The 23,245-nt window shown below is 43.0% G+C and overlaps 1 protein-coding gene across 7 annotated transcripts in view; it reads left to right on the forward strand.

The window, feature by feature from the left end:
• Window positions 1–23,245, forward strand: part of RALGAPA2 (Ral GTPase activating protein catalytic subunit alpha 2) — a 1,855,355-nt gene that overhangs the window by 527,214 nt on the left and 1,304,896 nt on the right. For all 7 annotated transcript variants that reach the window (XM_085612413.1, XM_085612412.1, XM_085612410.1 and 4 more), the window contains exon 11: window positions 17,570–17,740. In XM_085612413.1, coding sequence (XP_085468539.1) covers window positions 17,570–17,740 — 171 coding nt within the window. The remainder of the gene's footprint in view (window positions 1–17,569; window positions 17,741–23,245) is intronic.

The raw sequence follows: 23,245 nt of genomic DNA on the forward strand, positions 1-23,245 counted from the left end.
CCCAAGGTAGGCGGGAGATAGGCCTATAGTTCTCAGGACGATCTGGATCTAAGTTGGGTTTCTTTATTAAAGGCAGGACTTTGGCTATCTTCCAAGCAGTGGGCACGATTCCTGTGGTCAATGAAGCATTTAAGATGTCACACAGAGGGCCCTGAATTGTAGGAGAAGCTTAAGAAAATGGCTGGCCTAAGCGGATCAAGGGGAGAACCAGATTTTATTTTAAAACAGAGTGCCTCCAGCTGGGCAGGCACGATCAGCAGGAACTTATCCAATAAGCAGGCCGTTGCCTCTACCGAATCAGTAGATTGTATTGACGCGGGAAATTGTTTATAAATCCTTTCCACTTTGGAAATTAAATATGCTGCTAGACCATCGCATTGCTTGTTGGATGAAATAAAAGGCTCCGTAGGAGCTGTCGTTAATGAGCCAACTAAGGAAAATATACATTTAGCCTTATTCCCACTGCCTGCAAGTTGTGACGCATAGAAAGTGGCTCGGACCACCTGGATCCTTTTTTGGTAGTTCTTAATGGCCAAATGATATTTTTCTTTAGCCATCAAGTCGTAGTCCCTTCTCCAAGTGCGTTCAAGTTTTTTGCAGTCCTTTCACAATACGGCAAGTTCTTCGTTATACCAGGGGCTGTAGCTAGATTTGCGGGATGGTTGCTCGTCCAAGGGCTGTCTGATCCAGGTAGAAAAGGCAGTATATGCCATGTTAGGGTCCGCATTAGACATGGGGCAGGAGGTCCCCAATTTTTCAGCGTAATTAGCCCAGTCTAGCTTATGCCATGCTCTCTTGCATGTGAGGTGGCAGCAATCCTTAATTCTAGCCCCTTTGATTGACAGATACATCATGATCAAATAATGATCAGTCCAAAGCAATTTTAATGGGGCCGCTACAGACAAGAAGTTCAAGTTGGTAAACACTGGGTCTAGAAGATGACCCGCCGTGTGAGTAGAACCTTGTACCAACTGAACCAATTGACAGGCCCAAAGGTCTGCTATAAAATTAGCTATATCGGGATCTTCTATATTATCTAGGTGGAGATTTAAGTCACCCACAATAGTAAAATTGGCCCACCCAAGTGCCAATCTGTTCACGAGCTCAACACAGGCTGCTCTAAATGCGCTCGAGCTCCCTGGTGGTCTATAGATCAAGAGCCCCGCTACCGTATAATTTTGCGAGATAGTGATTTTGAAACTTGCACATTCACTACCCGCCAGAATTTGTTTCTCCAAATTACAAGTAAGGTAAGATTTAAAAACAACCGCTATACCCCCACCCCTGGTCTCTCTATTCACGGTCCTAATACTGTAACCAGCGGGGAGCCCTAAGAGAGTTTCAGGCCTGGTACTATCGGTAAGCCATGTTTCTGTAAGAAAGCAAATATCGGGTGAATAGTTCTCCAAAAGGACAAAAATGTCCTCGTGGTGCTTAACCAGCGAATGACAATTAAGGGAAAGAATCGCTATCTTCCTCATCTTTTCAGCACGTCTGATATTAGTAGGACAAAAAATGGCAGTAGAATGTCAGTTTTGTGAAGTATACCGACAGGCCCCGCAACTAAAAGGACCCTCGTGAGCCTCTTGCCCAGAGTGAGTGCACGTGTCACCGATATCTCTTAGTGCTAAAATAGATTCGCGCCTCAAACGTTTCCTTACCGTAGTAGCTTCTACAGCATCTCTGGCACCTGGCAGCGGTCTGGCGCGGACGGGCGCAGACGGGCTTGCCGCTGGCGCGCCTCTGGCGCGCCAGCGGCGCCCACGCTGTGCGCTTGCATCTGTCTCAATAAATATCTGAGGCCGAAGAAACACTAGTGCGCCAACAGCCCAAAATGGCGGCCCCCGGTGTCTTAAGGAACACAGAAGAAGGACACTCGTGGTCAGAATTGTGCCCTTTAGGTACGACCGCAATCTGCATATCCATTTAGCTTCAAGGGAATATGATCAGTTCCACAGAAAAGGAAAGACTTATCGCCCGTGTGTACTCTATTGTAATGATCGGTCATAGGATATCGTGTGTCATTATTAATAAGGGCACGTCGATGTTCTTGAATGCGTGTCTTAAGACATCGTGCTGTACTCCCAACATAAACTTTCCCGCATGGACACTCAAGTGTGTATACTACTTATTTGGTATTACAGTTGATAAAGTGCCTGATCTGATGTACCTTGTCAGTGTTGTAACTGAATTCTTTACATCTGTTCAATCCAAAGGTGCATACATTGCAAGTGGTACATATATGAAAGCCAATTGGTGGTGTGGGTAACCAAGTATTCGGAGTCTTCTGTGTAATCACATAGCTGGGACATAAGGAGCTCCTGAGTTTACGTCCCCTTCTATACACTAAGGAAGGTTTTGCACTGATAAAGGGACGTAATCTAGGAATGTCCAAGAGTAGATGCCAATGTTTTCTAAATGCTTTGAAGATTTTATCACTGTGCCTAGTGTAATCAGTGAAGAAGCATATTTTTTCTTTAGTTCTACAGTTTGCACGTGTATTTTTAGGGACCCTTGTTCCAGCCTGCACAAGGGTCTGTGTTCTGGGATGCTCCAAAGCTCTACGTTCTGCTCTATTTAGAGTAGTGGCATCATATCCCCTGTGTGCAAAACGCTGTTTAATGTCTATGATGTTCTCCCTGAATCTAGTCTCTTCACTGCATATACGTCTAGTTCTAACCATCTCCCCATACGGGATGTTGGTAATGACTGAACTAGCATGTGCGCTTGAAGCATGTTACAGGCTGTTTGTTTCCTGAACAAGGTGCTGTGTATTTGGCCCTCTTTAATGTAAAAGTGAATATCAAGGAAGTCAATACTCTCTTTATTACACAGCATTGTGAGTTGTACATTGTAGGAGTTATCATTGAGGTATGCCAGATATTCCCTAAGCTGGGTTTCTGAACCGGACCATAAACACACAATGTCGTCTATGTACCTCCCCCAAAATACGATGTAGTTGGTCCAGGGGGAGGCATTCTTGTTCCAGGCATGCTCCCTCTCATACCAACCCATGAAAAGGCCGGCATAAGAAGGAGCAAACCTGGAACCCATGGCTGTCCCTTGTAACTGATGATACCACCTCTCATCATGTTTAAAAAAATTATTCGTCAGGATGAGATCAATCATCTCCATAATCATAAGGTTGTAGGAGTAGTGGTCAGCCCCTTCCTTGTCGAGGTAATGGCGGACCGCCAACATACCAAATTCCCTGCGGATGCAAGTATATAATCCCACAGTGTGTGTGTACCGGTGTGAGCATGGTGTGTTTACAATAGCAGCATGTTGTATTTACAATGGTCGGGGCATGGTATGTTTACAATAGCAACATGGTGTATTTAATGCATGTAAGATGCTGCCTTTGTACCGGGGAAGAGAGTGTGTTTTAAAGCGGTTGGTAGAATGGCGGCACGGCATTTCAGCATGTGTGTTTACATCAGAAGCATGGACTGTTCACATGCACCTAGGACAGGACGATGCCTGTCCTACGCGGGCCAGCATGGCATCTTTACACGGAGACAACGCAATGTCATTGCAGCCAGAGAGCATGGCTTCTGTGCACATGGTGGGCCAACACGGGTTCTGTACACCTGGGCAGCGTGTTTGCTGTACACCCGGGCTGCACGGTTTCTGTGCACAGGGGCAGCGTGGTTTCTGCCCCGCAGTTCTCCACGGGGGGAGAACTGACACGATACTCCCGCACTCATAGGAAGTGTAACTTCTTAGACTTCCCCACTAGTGTCACTTCGGTTTCAAGTGTCCGTTGAGCATTGACTCTCCACCATGAGGCATCGAGCTGTGCTGTGCAGAACTCCCACCAAATGTGCTTAGTTCCTCCGTGGGAATGTGGTGTCTGCTGGGAGCCCTTGCAGGGGGCGCCTGGCAGGCATTGCAGAAGGGCGGACACAGTCAGCAGTGTGCACCAGGGGTGTGCAGCAGGGGAGTTGCAGAGGGATCTCAGGGACAGGCACACGGAGGGTCTCGTATGCGACAAAGGAGTGGGAGACATTGTACCGAAGAGCTCAATGTGTTTATCTGCACAGGAGACTCTTGAGTGCTAGTAAGGAGAGGGTCATGTGTGTGTGTGTGTGCGCCGAGGACATGGTGGGTACTGACAGAGAGAAAGTTCAGTGTGTGTTCTTCGTGCAGCTTCTTGGACACCCTTCCAGTTATTCGGGTGTAAAAAAAAAAAAAAGTACAACTGCGCAGCCGGGAGGAGGGACAATGACGTCTCTACGTAGAGAATGCGGTGTGAAGGCAGCTTGATTTGTAATACATGCCCTATCACAGAGCCGGATTGGCGCGTGCAGGCAGTGTGACGGAGAGCCCTCGTGAAGACTTTTCTTATCTGCTTGTTAAATAAACAAGCGGATGAGAAAAGTCTTCATGACAGCCGTGAATCAGGCGAGCCAGTCCAGCAAAAAGCCAAAGGGAGGCAACGAAAACCCCTCCTTTCCAATGGGAAGCCAGCATTTACCATAAACGCTGACGCTACCCAATGAAAATGAGGGGCGGGGCTCGAGTCCACTTCTGGAAACTGACTTGTTTACTATAGCTCTCGCAGTCGAGCAGCGCATGCGCGCTCCAACGCCAGGCGAGACCTAAAAAGGACGCATTCTGAACCAAGTTCTACCTTTCTGCCAAATTTCAGGTAATTCCGTTCAGCAGTTAGGGCTGTAGCTCGTCACTAAATTTCCTATGGAAATTAACATGGGGAAAACGCCCTTTGGGACCCCCCTTTTTTCTCGGCCCCCGCTTGACGAATCACCCCCAAGCTTTCAAGATAAGAGGTAACCTAAAACGTGCAACTTTTTGGAAAATTGCAACCTGAGATAACAGGTTGCAAGGGGCCGATACACGGCGAGATTGCTAAATGATAAGATTATCTCTACAACAGCAATAATATATAAATAGAATGAATTATTGATGAATTTTTTTCAAAATCCTTGTTTCGTAATGAACAATGGCTGTTTGTGGTATATTAGATAATGTGATACGAACCATTCCAAAATGGCGCACCAAATACGGCGTGTTGCCAGCCCTTGTCTGTTTCCATGGTAATTTGCATGATGCTTTAAAATGGTGCCTCACAGCGCATACTGTAAACACCGACAAAGGATTTTATCCGAAACGCGTCTGTTTTTGGTTTTAACAAGTCAATAAACCATCGCTGTAACTAAGCCCCGTGAGTGCTGTTCTTCCTTCCATTGAACGAGGGGATTTGTGGAATATATATATATATATATATATATATATATATATATATATATATATATATATATATATATATATATATATATATATATATATATATATATATATATATATATATATATATATATATATATATATATATATATATATATATATATATATATATATATATATATATATATATATATATATATATATATATATATATATATATATATATATATATATATATATATATATATTCTACTGGCGGTTGCCAGTAGATAGTTATAGTTAGGACTGAGTTTTCATAGGAAATCTGAAAATTCTATTTTGAATAACTTTGGTGCCGGTTGACGAATCCTCACGAAATTTTCAAAACTAATGGGGCGCTCCGTTCAGCTCCTACCCTGAAAGTCTCATGGTGATTCGTCAAGCGGGGGCCGAGAAAAAAGGGGGGTCCCAAAACGCTTTTTCCCCCATGCATTTTTCCATAGGACCTTTAGTCGAAGGTACAGCCCGAACGGCTGAACAGAATTACTTGAAATTTGGCAGAGAGGTAGTCCTCAGGTCAGGGAAGTGCCTTTTGCAGGTCTGGTGTCAATCTGTTAAGTAGTTCCTGAGAAAATAACATTTAAAAGCATATAAATATCTATAAGCGTGCACCGTGCGCGCACCCTAACGTGCGCAAGCGTAATTCTGATTGGTGGTTACATGTTAGTCAACGTTCGAATCGGTCGAAATCAGGAAGTGTCAGCCGCCATTTTGTGTGTTTTCAGTGCGAGAGTGAAGAAGGAAGGTGGCGAACGTGAAAAGGGGGCAGGGTAGAGAGTTCCTGACCACCTAGCCTTTGTCAGGGGGTCCCTGAAGGACCCCGAAGGCAGAAACATTTAAAAAAAAAAAAAAATTGGGAATCGCGGGGGTGCGCGCACGGTGAAAAACCCATAAAAAAATATATATATTTTAATACGTAGTTTATTGTAAAATAAATATATAAAAAAAATAATAATACATAAATAACTTAGCATTTATAAAACCGTACAAATTCACTGAAAAAAACAATAGGTTTCACACACGTTATAGTTAGGAATTAGCATTTAAATAACCTTGCAAATTCACTTAAAAAACCATAGGTTTCACACATGTTATAGTTAGGTGGATATTTCACTCGTAAAAAACCAATGAAATTCCCCCATAATAGTTTGTTCAGATAACTATAACTCGCACGACCGCCACTCTATCACAAGGATGATGTCATCAGTGATGTCATGAGTGATGCCACTGACCATGTCATGAGTGATGTAATATGTGACGTCATGAGCAGTGGATTGCGGGCGCGCGAGTTATAGTTATCTGAACTAACTATAACGGGGGAATTTCATTGGTTTTTTACGAGTGAAATATCCACCTAACTATAACATGTGTGAAACCTATGGTTTTTTAAGTGAATTTACAAGGTTTTTTAAATGCTAATTCCTAACTATAACGTGTGTGAAACCTATGGTTTTTTCAGTGAATGTATATATATATATATATATATATATAATTTCTGTATGCGTAAGTTAGTGTTGCAGACTGTGTTGTCAAATATTCGGCCAAACGGTAGCATCTTTGTGTGTGTGCAGATACTCACACTCGGATGTAAAATCGTTTGAAAAGTCTGCATGATTATAAAACCCTAAATAAATGAATGAATTCAAGGTTTCATTAACATTAAAGTTGCAATCATTTCAGTTGTTCACGGCATGAAATACTGTGTCCCTTTTTCTCTCCTAGGGAATGGCAAGTCATCCTACATTATCCTTACACTCTGAACTTCCACTCATGTCGATACTGCAGTTGTTTGAATCTTTTATAATTATGTTCTGATCCAAATGAAAGGAGAATCTCTAGCTTGTGAATCAAATGAACTACGTGAAACTAGGGGTGACTAATTTGTGAGATAAATTAACTAAATGAAACTAGGGTTGACACTGGCATGTGTACTTAATGAAACGGAGGATAACTATGGCTTTTCTAGCTGAAATTCACTTTTGAAGAGCTGTTGTATGTTTCACCACGTTGGCACCAAGAGCCACTTGTGAAGAATCCTGAATTCGCAAGATTTTGTCATTAAGAGCTAATCAGCGTGACTGAAACTGATTAGCGCAGTGGAAGAGGCTTAGGTGAAAAACATGTTACATGCTCTAACACCAGGAGACAACTGTCGTCCTGGTAAAGCTACAGTTTATGACGGAACATGGAACATAGAACTCCCGCTGTTCCACGCCTGCCTTAAACCATAAATTAGATCACCACAAGAGCCTACTGCGGTACTGAGAAGGTTAAAGTGTTTCTTTGATGATTCTGATCTTGACTCACTGACGACCTAGCTCACATCATTCCCCCCACTATCTTTTGTTGTGGCCTAAGAAATAGTACGCTAGATCTATGGGACATTTGTGAGGCAAGAGATATGGAGGTTTCGACAGGAAACAAATGATCCGACACAGACTAGTGCTGATTTAATGACGTGATATTTTGTCTGATTTGTTCTCCCACTGTGTTGTTGTTTTTTAATTGCACTATTTTTTATGAAATTGTATTGTTTTAACCATGTGTAATTAACTGGGATGTTATATGTTTATTGTTCATCTTGAAGGAGTTCATATTTGGGTGTTTTTAACCCCTTGAGTGCCCCGCCCTTTCCCCCTCCTGTGCCGGGCATTGTATTAGCGGGCGGGGTCCATGACGAGATAGTCTCATCATGGGCACAACGCAACCGCGCTCCATGACGAGACTATCTCGTCATGGGCATAGAAGAGGTTAACTTCTAAATGTATATACTAGAATTATAATTTTTATGCCGAATGTGATGTCCAAGAAGATTTATATACAGTACATATTGCCTTTAATAAATGTGTCCCTTTTTGCAATAGTGGAAATATTTTTGGTTTATTTACCTTTATATTCTGGTGATATGGGGTGTATGGTTATTGAGTGATTGAATGAACCAAAGAGAAATTTGGTTGACCTTGGTCTTATTGGTGCCCCACTTCTTTGGTGTTTAAAGGGCCCCTCTCTTGTTTTTTGAGATATCATGGCCTAATGGGCCATATTTTATGTTTAATGCATTGTGTTGCAGTTTCCTCATTCCACATTCAGCCGTTTCCTTCTTATTGTGTCCACGGTCCAAATTTTCAACAAGGCGGGTCCCAGAGTAGAATAGCAATGTGTCACCTGCACATTGCTATTCTACTTTTTGAACTTGGCCACCTATATAATTATACACTGTATCTGTTCACAGTTTGTGCCTTCCAAACATGTTGTGTGGTCTACAGTATTAAAGGCTGCAAACAGGTTGACAAAGATCAGGGTGGTATTCTTATCCTTATCCAAGTGTGTAGAAGTTCTTCAACAGTATTGCCTAGTTTGCTTTTGCTGTCCATTGTCAGTCGCAGTGCAGGCTAGCAGTCGTGGATACGGTAGTTGAGTTCACCAGATTGAAGCTACTTTGAAGGAGTAAAAAATGAATAAGCCACTTGGTTCAGGCTGGTTGTTGGGTGTTGGCTGATGTATATACATTTAACCCTAACATTTGGACTCCATTTTTGTTGTGCTCTATGAATGCTGTAGTACTACAGACTGTGATTCTCGTGACTGGAAGTCTGTAATAATAGTCCCCATAGTAAAAAGGGCAGTAGGAGGCACATTTTACGGTTTAAATATTTTTTATTGTGGGACACAAAGATCAGCATTCAAATCTATGCAATAAGGCACTGCCATGTAGTACCACACATGGCCTTATGGTCAGAAATTGCAGTCTCTCCCCATTCACTGGATCTAGCGCCATCCTCTCGAAGACCATTTTATCAGAGAAGAGCTGCATCTCTTTCTTTAGCTGCTCCCTAGCAGCTATAGTTGGTAGGCTCTTGCTTAATTTGCTAAATGCTCCGTTTGCTTCCAAGATGGAGATGATGGGTACTGATCAGTGCTCTAACTGATAGAAATGTTGCTTCTGTACATCACCTTCTTTCTGTGCATTTTCCAGGTCAGACACCTGGCAGTCCAGATGACCCACATCTTGATGGGTTTTAGTTTTGCTGCTCCTAAGTGCCCCAAGAGTATCTTTTAGAGAAGAAAATGTAACTTCAATGTGTTTTCTAGTGCTTTTCATCTCTTTCGACGTCTGCATAATCAGAGCCTCACTGGGCTCCTTTGAGGCCTCCCCTTGCTCCAAGCGATCTCCAGCATTACTGACGGTAGTGATCTCAGGTTAGGAATATTGCTATTAGCCCTTCCTGTTATTTGCCTCTGTGCAGTGGCAACAAATGATGGACAGAATGCCGAATAATTCCAACAATCACCCCCAGTCTAGAGATGTGGGTTAAATCCATTCTTCTTGTGCTCACTATGCCACCCCAGTATGGACCCAACCATATGCAAATCAGTCTTCATCCGTCTCCTCTTGGAAACAGTCCAGCCCAAACTGCCAACCTGGACCTCCCTGGACTGGAAAAATGCATCCTGGAACCAGTTTCGGGATATATCACCCCTCATCAGCCAGGCTAGCTTGAATCCAGTGGCACAGTGAGCAAGAGACCCACGTCTGGGTATATCCCTCCCACTTAGAGCCATAAAGTGTTGCGGCAACAAATGATGAACGGAATGATGAATAAGTCAAACATTCTCCCACTGTCAAGAGATCTGGGTTAAATCCATTGTTCCTTTGCTCACTACTACCCCGAACCCGCCATATGCAAATCAGTCTTGACCCTGCTCCTCATGGGAACAGTCCTGTCCAAACTGCCAACCCGGTCATCCCTGGACCGGAAACAAGCATCCTGGGACCGGTTTCGGGGTAACACCCCTCATCATCCAGGCTAGCTTAATTCCAGTATTTCACAACACAAAAGCAACCCTTATGTCCTTGTGAACCGGGTAAGTACAGAGTACTTCAAACAATATTCACAAGGAACTCATTTGAAAATTGTTTAAATATTTCATACAACCATAATGATTGTTCATGAGTTAATCTCACATACGTAATTCAAGAAAAATTGAGAATCGAAAATATGAGTAAATTAATACTAATCACAATACACCCTCATAAAAATTATTTCTAGAAAAAAAAATGTTTTAAGCCTCAGCCGGGGACTTTGTTTAATGTACACTTTTTAAATCACATATAAAAAACATTTCATATATACAGACTTTTCTTTCTTACATATACAGTGCAAAATGTGCCCCAGTGAAAACACCATAACCTTTGTACTGTGACCAAACAAAGAAAAAACAAACGATATCAGAGGTTATTGGAAAAATTATAAGGACAGTTTATATACAATATACAGTGATTCAGTCAATGCTGTCTCTTATTTTTGTTGTCGACGGCGTTTCGACCCACTTTTAAATACCGGGTCTCATCAGGACTGTATTTCTGGGGACTGAAGGAAGAAAGAAAGGGGAATATAGCTGTAATATTTTTAATATCCGATACTCAAAACATTAAGATAATTGAGGGCATAAAGATCTCAGCTTACCGAAATTAAACATACAGTCGTCCACATAGGATCCAGTATGTGAGAACATATGGCGGATGAAGAATTTACATCCAAACCTAAGGGCAGGGAATATTGTTTTTAGTGAAAGATTAATCACGCAGTTACTTGTAAAAATCACCCAGGTGTAGTCTATTATAATACACTTACTTGGGATTTTTGCTTTTCCAAGGATGGGGATCACGTCGTACAATTAATGAATTGGGGAAGTCATAGGATAATTGAATTTCTTAGAATACTTGTAGACTCCTATTTCCACACTACTGTAATAAGTAGAAGACCTTGATTACTGTCCATATTCCAAAGACAAATGGACAAAGGTACAGATACCGATCATTTTACTTACATCTTACTTATCCTCCTGTGGTGAAAAAACGGGCTTCTTCTTTCAACAATAACTACGCCGAAAAACGATGTATTCAGCGTTCACCCACTGTAAATAATTACATATATTCTTGATTAATACTATTATCCTACAGTATTTATCCAGGTTATAGCTTCCTGCATTCAAAAGTGCACTTACTTCGTTGTCGGTACTTTGGTACGTATTTAATCCATGCTATAGCTATGGCGGTGTCATTCTCGCTACTTCCACAACCCGGAAATGACTAGTTTACATTTATAAAGGGGTCGGGCAAACCGACGGCAAAAGAGGCAGCCATCTGTTAATAGTAGATAGTAAACCTCATTCGGTTAGGATTTTTAACGGAGAAACAAGAACTCCATTATGTGATTTCGGCCAACAGGAATATCAGTTGACTACAAAGATTGATTGTTTCGTCAACCATTCACGCATACAAAATGCACCGAAATCCAAACCATAAGTAGTGTAAATACAGCCCGAATACAGGAAACGAAGGCTGCAGGTATGGTGGCCATCTTTGAGCGGTATAGAAAGTGTCCCCTTAACAATACCGTGCCTGATCGTAATTGACCATTAAAACAGAACTGGGCTAATGTATAAAGTGAGAAAGACTTAGTTCAATGCAGTGGACTTACAATTAATATGTATATGTAGTAGAAGTACCAATGCACTAGACCTCTTAAAGAAATGATATTACATTCATTCATAAGATACAATAAAACATTCGCTATTGACAAAGACCTTTTTATACACGTAATCAAACATCAGTACTTTTTTTCTGAATAAAGAATCAATTTTTGGCAAAGGAATCCGTGTCATACGATTGCATTGCGATCTTTTGGTCATTTGTCAACAAAATCATGAATGAAGTAAAAACACAATAAGTCACCATTGGACAAATCAAACCACAACAATGTTATACTGATCATGCCAATGTGAACATATTATTAGCATTCTTTAAGTCATACTACTCTATAGACAAATCCCAGTATACAAAACATGGTACACACTTATCCATGTATCAGAGGACATTCGGCCTCATTCATTCTGACAGAGCCCTGTCAGATACATCAGAAAAAAGAGAGAATACATAAGTTATAAATAAATGCAAATCTCTTCAATGTAGACTTATAAATCTACGCCACTCCTCAAGGCTGTTCTGACCTTTTTTTATAGAACCACACTTGTCTATCCATTTGCATTCTAGAGTCTGGAGGATCAGGGAGATATCACCCCCCCCCCCCCCAAGTGGCATTTTTGCTTTTTCCACCACCTGCCATAGTAAATCATTTGCTGTGTGGTCTTTTTCAATGAAATGGTCTACCAGGGGTGCATTCGGATTTTGTTGACAAATGACCAAAAGATCGCAATGCAATCGTATGACACTGATTCCTTTGCCAAAAATTGATTCTTTATTCAGAAAAAAAGTACTGATGTTTGATTACGTGTATAAAAAGGTCTTTGTCAATAGCGAATGTTTTATTGTATCTTATGCATGAATGTAATATCATTTCTTTAAGAGGTCTAGTGCATTGGTACTTCTACTACATATACATATTAATTGTAAGTCCACTGCATTGAACTAAGTCTTTCTCACTTTATACATTAGCCCAGTTCGGTTTTAATGGTCAATTACGATCAGGCACGGTATTGTTAAGGGGACACTTTCTATACCGCTCAAAGATGGCCACCATACCTGCAGCCTTCGTTTCCTGTATTCGGGCTGTATTTACACTACTTATGGTTTGGATTTCGGTGCATTTTGTATGCGTGAATGGTTGACGAAACAATCAATCTTTGTAGTCAACTGATATTCCTGTTGGCCGAAATCACATAATGGAGTTCTCCGTTAAAAATCCTAACCGAATGAGGTTTACTATCTACTATTAACAGATGGCTGCCTCTTTTGCCGTCGGTTTGCCCGACCCCTTTATAAATGTAAACTAGTCATTTCCGGGTTGTGGAAGTAGCGAGAATGACACCGCCATAGCTATAGCACGGATTAAATACGTACCAAAGTACCGACAACGAAGTAAGTGCACTTTTGAATGCAGGAAGCTATAACCTGGATAAATACTGTAGGATAATAGTATTAATCAAGAATATATGTAATTATTTACAGTGGGTGAACGCTGAATACATCGTTTTTCGGCGTAGTTATTGTTGAAAGAAGAAGCCCGTTTTTTCACCACGGGAGGATAAGTAAGATGTAAGTAAAATGTTCGGTATCTGTACCTTTGTCCATTTGTCTTTGGAATATGGACAGTAATCAAGGTCTTCTACTTATTACAGTAGTGTGGAAATAGGAGTCTACAAGTATTCTAAGAAATTCAATTATCCTATGACTTCCCCAATTCATTAATTGTACGACGTGATCCCCATCCTTGGAAAAGCAAAAATCCCAAGTAAGTGTATTATAATAGACTACACCTGGGTGATTTTTACAAGTAACTGCGTGATTAAACTTTCACTAAAAACAATATTCCCTGCCCTTAGGTTTGGATGTAAATTCTTCATCCGCCATATGTTCTCACATACTGGATCCTATGTGGACGACTGTATGTTTAATTTCGGTAAGCTGAGATCTTTATGCCCTCAATTATCTTAATTTTTTGAGTATCGGATATTAAAAATATTATAGCTATATTCCCCTTTCTTTCTTCCTTCAGTCCCCAGAAATACAGTCCTGATGAGACCCGGTATTTAAAAGTGGGTCGAAACGCCGTTGACAACAAAAATAAGAGACAGCCTCGACTGAATCACTGTATATTGTATATAAACTGTCCTTATAATTTTTCCAATAACCTCTGATATCGTTTGTTTTTTCTTTGTTTGGTCACAGTACAAAGGTTATGGTGTTTTCACTGGGGCACATTTTGCACTGTATATGTAAGAAAGAAAAGTCTGTATATATGAAATGTTTTTTATATGTGATTTAAAAAGTGTACATTAAACAAAGTCCTCGGCTGAGGCTTAAAAATGTTTTTTTTCTAGAAATAATTTTTATGAGGGTGTATTGTGATTAGTATTAATTTACTCATATTTTCGATTCTCAATTTTTCTTGAATTACGTATGTGAGATTAACTCATGAACAATCATTATGGTTGTATGAAATATTTAAACAATTTTCAAATGAGCTTAATTCCAGTGGCAAAGTGAGCAAGGGAACCACGTCTGGGCATACCCTGCCAACTTAGGGTGAACAAAGCAAACACAAGGAGATGATGGACAAAGCGCTGAAACTTTTCAGACACTCAACCTCCAGTCACAGATCTCGGTTGAATCCATCATCGTTCTTTAGCTCACTTCGCCACCCCAGTTCAGACCCAGCCATATACAAATCAGTCTTGACTCTGTGCCTCATGGGAACAGTTCTGCCTGAACTGCCAACCAGGTCCTCCCTGGACCGGAAATAAGCATCTTTGGACTGGTTTCCAGGTAATCCCCTCATCAGTCAGGCTAGATTGAATCCAGTGGCACAGTGAGCCCGGGACCCACATCTGGCATTACCCGGCGAACTTAGGGCGAGAAAGCAACAGACACAGGAATGATGGATAGCATGCAGAGCAAATCAAACATTCACCCCCAGTAAAGGCTGGTTTAAACTGGACTGGCATGGGGAGCAAAAAAATAAAAACAATGGATTTAGGCCCAGATCTCTGTACTGGGGTGAATGTTTGACATTGTTCAACATTCTGTCCATTAACTGTTCTTTTTGTATTTGTCACCCTGAGTGGGACGGGTATGTCCAGACGTGGGTCCCGTGCTCTCCATGCCACCGGAGTCAAGCTAGGCTGGCAAATGAGAGGTAGAACCTGAAACCGGTGTCAGGATGCTTGTTTCCGTTCCAGTGAGGACCTGGCCTGGCAGTTCGGGCTGGGCTGTTCCCATGGGGAGCAGGGCCAAGACTGATTTGCGTATGGCTGGCTTTCAACTGGAATGGCATGGGGAGCAAAAAAAACGATGGATTTAGGCCCAGATCTCTGTACCAGGGTGAATGTTTGACATTGTTTAACAATCTGTCCATCAATTGTTCTTTTTGCATCTGATCTTGGTGCAGCATTGTAATGCAGTGCAAGAGGCTACACTCCCCCCAGAACTACCTCTTGTACAAATGTCAAGATCACCATCAAGAGGAGGAGCAGGGGACCAGGGTCTCTGAGTTGTAGTTCAACAGATCCATATGAATGCTCTGTTTCCTGCATCTATGTCATCTGCTTCCATTTTATAGTCTGGTCTTCATTTTCAGGCCTGTCCCGTCAAGCAACCCCATCTTGACTGGCAAGGTTGAAGAAATACTCTTCAAGCAAGCACATTGCAGACCCTCTCAGTAGTGCACAAGAGACACCCCTTTCACAGCTGCTCCACATCCACGCATGGCCTCAAGAATAGATCCATGCAAGAACTCAAAGATGTAGGGGCCATCCAGGGTAGAAAATAAACAGTTCTCGTTGCTCATTCCCACTTGTCTAACAATCACCCAGAATGGGCATTGCAGAAGGTTGTTTAGCTTAATGTCAGTTGAGATATTGAGATCTAGTGTGATCTCATTCACTGCATGGACTCTTTAAGATGCATGACGCCAAGGCTGTGGTATGCTGTACACAAAGCTGAAATGTGGGCTAGCATGATTGTAAAAATTCTTTCAAGTGTTTAAAACTCGAAATGTAAATTCAGGTATTCCTCTTATAACAACCAGTAGTAGCATTCGGAAACTTTCTAAGGAGAACAGGTTGCAAGTGAGCACGATATTATTTTGTACAGAAGTGTGAATTAACAGATACTGTGAGTCTTACAAAGGATCTGTAGTAGATATAATGTCCTACCCAGGACATCTCCTTGTCTCTTGACCCCTATGTGAAGTCCACTGAGCGGTGAAGAGATGTCGGGAAACATTTTCTAATGCAGTCATTGGCACTGTGCGAAAGAAATACAAGGAGCTCGTCGTTGATGGGATTCTGGCAGCAGCATTAATAAATCAGCAACTGGTTAGTATAGTATGAATAATTCCTGTGAACATTATGAGTATTATGTAAGCCAAACTCCTGAATTAAGAACAATGCATTTGCAATTCAAGTTGGATGTTCTGCACTTGGCTGCAGTCACAAAAACTTGGCCAGGCAGCAGCAACTTGTATGGCACTTCCATTTGTGACAGTGTCTCTAAGGGGGCAGTTCATGTCCTTATTTCGCTGCAGTCTGTGGACTGCCTGGAAATCTTTGAGAAAGTTGCACAGCATATCACTTTCTTGAAGAGAGCTCTGACCAGGGATGTAGCACTTCAGAAAAATGATTGCCTCATTCCACTCTGCTCTTAGTCTACTTTTCAGATTGCAGTTGTCTTTTAAAAATATTCCTGGCAAAGTGTTTTAAATGGTTGTCTGCTTTTATATCAGAGTGATTTTTATTTTTATTTATTTTATTATTTTTTTGTTTTTTTCTGATTGTGTTTAGACCAATAAAGTTTGCTGACAAATATTTACAATAAACTAACAATCTGTACGGTTAGCAACAATGTCCCTTCTCCAAATGAGTGCTCGTCATTCAACCCCAGGTCCATTCTTACGTGTCCGCTCCCAATACCAGGTCACCATGATTGCTGGAGGCAAGACGCGCAGCACCTGGGGGGCACCTTTTAGAGGAGAGGATGGGACTGAAGGGTCTAAGAGAATTATTGCCATAGGAATGAACCAGCCGAGGAGAGTCCTCACGATATTAGGCAGAAGCACAAGACTTGCTGTGGAAATGCATAAGTACTGCAGGTCTCATTACTCGGACGATGATTCCTCTGTCTGAAAAGTGCTATACAGCTGGCCCTTTGGTTCGGTTTATTGTCCTTGGAGAGCCCAGATAGATTAAGCTCCTTCAGAGATGCCCTCGCGAGGGGGTAGGGGTATGACCGAGTGAGTGGCGACCAGAACTGCAAATTATATTAGGTTGAAACAGTTACCGCTGGTTTGTTATATAGGAACACGATATTCAAGAACTGTAAAGGATTGAAATTGTACTAGATACACTGTGAAACTTTGATATAAGTTGGATGTGTAAACACTGTTGCTCATCTGTGATAAAGTATTAAAATCTAAATGGCAGAGAATATGCAGAGAGGAGATACTTAAATAATATGACAAGGTATGAAACTGCATATATCTATATTCTAGAAAGAGGAGTGACTAACGATAGTTCGGTAATACCCGTACAGTGTATAATGGAGGCATATCCTGGCAGCCTGCACGGACATGACTTAGTAGATGAGAACTGCAATCCTTCTCTGCCCTATATATAGGCTCAGCATAGCAAAGATGCTTTGGTATGGAAGTAAACTTTAGGCAGTTCTGTCTCTATATTTGGCTGTCTAGTTATTTCATTCATCAGAGTGGTGATTGATGCCGTTAATGTGTACTCTGAGCTCAACTCCTTGTCCAGTTCCTTAATTGGTTTGGTTTCATTGTGTATTTTTCTTACTTTTTAGGCTTTTTTGTTGCCATCTTCTGATATTTCTGCCACAAGAAAGGTTGTAAGGGTCTACAGAAAATGGATACTGCAAGACAAGCCTGTGTTCATGGAAGAACCAGAACCAAAAATCATTGGAGAACCTGGACCAGTCACTGAGCTTCCAGATACTGAGATTGACAGTAAACAGGTGTGTGCATGACTGCTTATGATTGGCATTCCTAATGGGTGATCTGCATGTATTCTACCTAAAAGTAACAAGCATTTGCAATGCAATAGGTCTCGCACTTACACGAGTTTGAGCTATTGAAATTGCAAATAACAATGCCTTTTATTTTTGTTTTCTTTTTTAAAACATAAAGATCATTGTCATTTACATGCGAGACCTATTACATTGCAAATGCTTGTTTTACTGAGGGCATAAAAGTTGTATTAAATCCTTCACCAAGAAAATTATTTGAAGTAATGTATTCAAAATATTGTGCTATTGACGATGGAATAAAGAACTTCTCTACTTGTCAGAATACCTATATTACACCCAGTGCTTTTTAAAGTTGAATTTCAAGCAGCAGCTAAGGAGGTCAAGGCACAAAAAGTGTGATCATATCAGCCAGTCTGACTCCTGATCACACTGCAATAGCTCCGCACCAATGCAAAGATTATGCGTTTGTTAGTCTGGATTACCCTTAAAACAATTCACTCTGCCTCAGAAACTGGCCATCTCAGGGGGCCACTGCCAATATCAGAATGCACAGTCACTCCTTCTTGAGATGACATCTTTGAAAAACACAAAGAAGCTAGAGCAACTGTTCTGTGACTCCTGGGTCAGGAACTTTATCCTCTGCCCATCGCAAATATGTCTTCTGATGATACCTTTAAAGAATTAAAATGCCTGTTGCTTCAGTGCCAACTCATACCCACTTGCTGATAACTTTGCCTTGTGGTTCGCGCCTCGCCATCCACTGAGCCTAGTCAAAGGTATGGAAAACTGCTAATCAATACAAACAGCTTTATGTCCGTTATTTATTGCAATCCGGGTCTATCAGTTCAGTGTTCAAGGTGTGCAAGACGTCGGCAGGCAGCAATGATACATCACAGTGACACAGTGTGAGCACTGTGACATTGTGCAGGAAGCGCAGTGAAAGGCTATGAGAAGTGTAGCAACAGTATGCTTGGAGCATTGTCAGTCTGCGAGAATCACTGTGACAGTGTGCAGCTAGCACGGTGGAAGGCTGTGAGAAGCAAAGCCACAGTATGCTTGGAGCATTGCCAGAGGCAGAGAGCAGCACCGTGACAGCTGTAAGAGGCATAGTGATGGGTGGCATAGTGACAGGTTGTGAGGAGGTGAGAGTCGCTTAGTGGCGAAGTGACAGGCTGCGGTGAGACTGCAGTGAGACGCTGTAAGAAGCTTAGTAACATGCTACGGAGAGCGCATGGGCAGAATGTGATCAGACAGCAGAGACAGGCTGTGAGGAGCACTGACAGTCTCTGAGGAGCAGAGACAGGCTGTGAGGGGCACTGTGACAGTCTCTGAGGAGCAGAGACAGGCTGTGAGGAGAGCTGCGGTGCACAGTGACAGCGTCCTGCCCCAGCGGGGGTGGGGAGGGCACATCGTGTAACCCCATGAATTACATGATGACGAGAGTTAAGGACCGATCACACCGGCCCCAGACACACACCTGTCGCCAGACCCCGGGTGCCACCAGCCAAGCCCTCTTGAGGGGAGCCCCCCACGCGGAACCCCTCAGGCACCGCAGCGCCGCCGCCATTATTACCGAGGACCCGGCCCCGGACAGATTCAAAGTGCGAGCCCAGAGCAGGGCCGGAGCTGCGACACAGAAGACGGACGCGCCAACGCTGCCGCCATCTTGGAGTGGTGAGAGATAGGCCGGTCTCTATGGGCAGGACCGAGAATCTGTAGGGGGGAAACCACTGATGTACATGATATACTGTGAGTAAGTGAACTAACTTCTATATGAACGGACAGTTATCATAGGGAGGCGCTACATTTAACTGTATTACTTATGGCACTCAAATCAAACTTGGGAAATTTAGAGGCATCAGTTAATTCTATTTAGTTTTTTAAAATAATTTTATTCAATGATTAGGTGTTATTGAAGTATATTGATAGTTTATTTAAAAATGCACTGCACTCTTACCTTACGGTACAGGCTCAATAGACCAACGCACCATTTGTCCTTGAAATATCCGCATGGGTTCTTCGATTTGTTTTGACTTTTAAGTCTGTAATCACTACTTGTCGAACTCGCACCCCATTCTATGCTGCTAAGCTTTGCCACACGCAACATGGCGACGGCTGCAAGTGACATAATTGACTATTGGACATTATTAGTCGACATTATGGAACACATGGCGGGGCGGGAGGGAGAGTGAGAGAGAGAGTGTGAAAGGGAAAGAGTGAGAAAGAGAGAGGGGGAGCGAGCGAGGGGGAGCGAGCGAGGGGGAGAGAGAGAGCGGGAGAGACAGAGAAAGAGAGAGAGACAGAGAAAAAGAGAGAGAGAAAGCGAGGAGAGAGGGAGAGGGAGAGGGAGAAAGAGAGAGAGAGAGAGAAAGATATATATATATATATATATATATATATATATATATATATATATATATATATATATATATATATATATATATATATATATATATATATATATTACCTACTGGCGGTCGCCAGTAGGTAGTTATAGTTAGGACCCTCTTACCATAGGAAATCCGCAACATTCTATTTTGAATAACTTTGGCGCCGGTCGACGAATCCTCGCGTATTTTTCAAAATAGGTGGGGCGCTACGCTCCGCTCCTACCCTGAAAGTCTCGGGGGGATTCGTCAAGTGGGGGCTGAGATAAAAGGGGGGTCCCAAAACGCGTTTTTCCCATGCATTTTTCCATAGGACCTTTAGACACAGCTACAGCCCGAACGGCTGAACAGAATTACTTGAAATTTGGCAGAGAGGTAGTCCTCAGGTCAAGGAAGTGCCTTTTGTAGGTTTGGTGTAAATCTGTTCAGTAGATTCTGAGAAAATAGCCTTTAAATCAATATATATATCTGAGCCAGCTTACGGTGCGCTTACCGTACGCTTACCGTATGCGTACGGTGATGTGCGCGAGCGCGATTCTGATTGGCTCTTAGATCTTAGTAAACATTCGAATCGGCCGAAACCAGGAAGCGGCGGCCGCCATTTTCTCTCTCGCACTCTGAGTGGGGCAGCATAAATGAAGCCAAAAAATGTCTAAAGGGGCAGTATATTGAGATCATAACCACCCAGCAGTGATATACGGGTCCCCAAACAACCCCCAAGACCCCAAAATTTTTTTTTTGTTTTTTCGAAAAATCGCCGATTACGCTTACCGTACGCGTACGGTAAAAAATTAAAAAAAAAAAAAAATTATCCACACTCTCCCCACCCCGTGTGCAAATGGTGCCCGAAGGGCACCATTTGAGCATGGGAAATTGCAATGTTACGAAAATAATAAAGAATACATTTCACAACGATGTGCATAATATGTCCCCCATGTGCGCACGGTGTGCGAAGCGCATCGTGCGTACATGGCCCATCCCGCATAACGTGGGCATGCGGTGCGCGCAGCGCACCGCGTGACCACCGTGCGTGCACGGCACTAACTGCGTAAAGTGGGCGCGCATGCCACGAATGGCGTAAAGTAACTTAGCATTTAAAAAAACGTACAAATTCACTGAAAAAACTATAGGTTTCACACACGTTATAGTTAGGAATTAGCATTTAAAAAACCTTGCAAATTCACTGAAAAAACCATAGGTTTCACACATGTTATAGTTAGCTGTACATTTCACTCGTAAAAAACCAATGAAATTCCCCCGTTATAGTTAGTGCAGGCAACTATAACTCACGCGACCGCAATCTTCTGCTGATGACATATGTGTCTTTATAAAAAATAAATATTTGTAATATATGTATATATATATATATATATATCTCCCCACCCTGGAAAGCCCTTCAAAATTACACCACAGGTCTGCTACTGCAGCCTGGGTAAGGTGGTGCATGCACCCCTTACTGAGGTATAGGTTCACTATACCTCACCTAACACTGCAAATAGAAAACTATCAGTCACCCCTATGGCAGGCCTTATCAATCCTGAAGGCAGGGTGCTTGCTTATATGTGAGAGGATGCCCAGGCATGAGCTGAGCCCCTCTGCAGCCTTCGGAATCTCTTCACCCGGGGTTGTTAGTAGTGCAGCCTGACCATATACTCTTAAGTGCATTATATCTAAAACGGTTAATGCTAACTTTGGACTGGCTGCACGGAAACATGTCGTGTTTGGTGTCAAACACCGTGGAATCATACCCCCATATCAATTCCTGATGTGAGAATATGATCCCACCCTCTAGAGGGGAAGACTTGGCAGCACCGGTATACTCGGTACCAACTTAACTGAGCCCTGGCATCACAAAATGGATGCTGCAGCCCCTGACACAGGTCTGGCCTCCTGCTGCTGACCGAAACTCCGGCAGTGGAGGCCGGGACAGTAGGTTTCCTGTCACAGGAAGGTGTAACCACCTCCCACACAGGCTTATGTGTATTGGGGCTGGGTGAGAGCACTCTGAGTGCTTTGAAGTCCTGCACTGGGGGCACATTTTGGTGTCCCTGTGCATAGTCCAGCTCAAACCGGTTTAGGGGCTTCCAGCCCCTGCTCTGGCGTGAAACTGTACAAAGGAAATTGGTGTAGCCACCCCTCTTCCCAAACCCTCCCATGGGTGGGTTCCCAGAGCTGGTCCAACCCCTTCCTTAGGTATAAGTGAACCCCTGGCTACAGGACTGTAGATATCCCTGGATGAAACTCTGAAGCTGAATCCTGGAACTTCGACGCTCTACTCAAGACTAGAGGACTGAAGAAATCTCCCTTGGGGTCAAGGAGTGACTCCCCTGCTTGGCAGGCACCAATGAAGTATTTTGCCGGTCTGCATCTACGAAGCTCCCGCCGGACTCCAAAGAAATTGCAACCCAGGAAGAGGATTTCCAGACATCTCACAGGCCGACCCGATACCCCAGCAAAGCTGAGACCCGCAGCCCTCGTGAGTAACGTGGAACCGGAACTCCTGGTCACCGTGCACATTTGCAAGTGCATTGACTTCTCGATGTCTCTTGAAGTCGTGCTTGGGGTTACTTGTAGCCCCCACCTCAAGCACCATCTGCACCGAAGATTGTGGGCCTACACTCCACGAGTGTTCCGTGAGCTGCTTCTTGCATTTCTGCTCGAGGCTCCTTCGCGATCCCTGGTCCGTCGACTGGTGGGTCCCTGAGAAGGCAACTCTGATTTTCCTTGGGCTTCCCTGGTTGCTCCAGACGTGACCTGACTCCCCACCGCGTGATGAGTCCCTCAGACCTTGCTGGTCTGCACCGAAGCATCTTTCTCCTTTCTGCGTGGGTTGCTGTTGCCAAGGCTTGTGTCCAATCCGGGCACCAACGCTGCAGCATCGACATCCTTCGTGGGACAGCTCGCATCCAGCTCCTTGTCTTCCTTGACGCCTCCTGGTCCTCATGGCTGTAGAGTCCAGCGTCACCTTCTTCACCTGAAATCACCCGACTTCGGTGGGCATTCGCCGATCGTGCTCCTGGTCACTGGCAAGTGACCCAGACTCTGTCCCCTCTGCTTTCATGTTCTTCTCGACTTCGATCCAGGCTTGGATCTCTTCGGACACTTT

Source organism: Triturus cristatus, chromosome 6 (genome assembly GCF_964204655.1).
Source record: "Triturus cristatus chromosome 6, aTriCri1.1, whole genome shotgun sequence".
Taxonomy (NCBI): domain Eukaryota; kingdom Metazoa; phylum Chordata; class Amphibia; order Caudata; family Salamandridae; genus Triturus; species Triturus cristatus.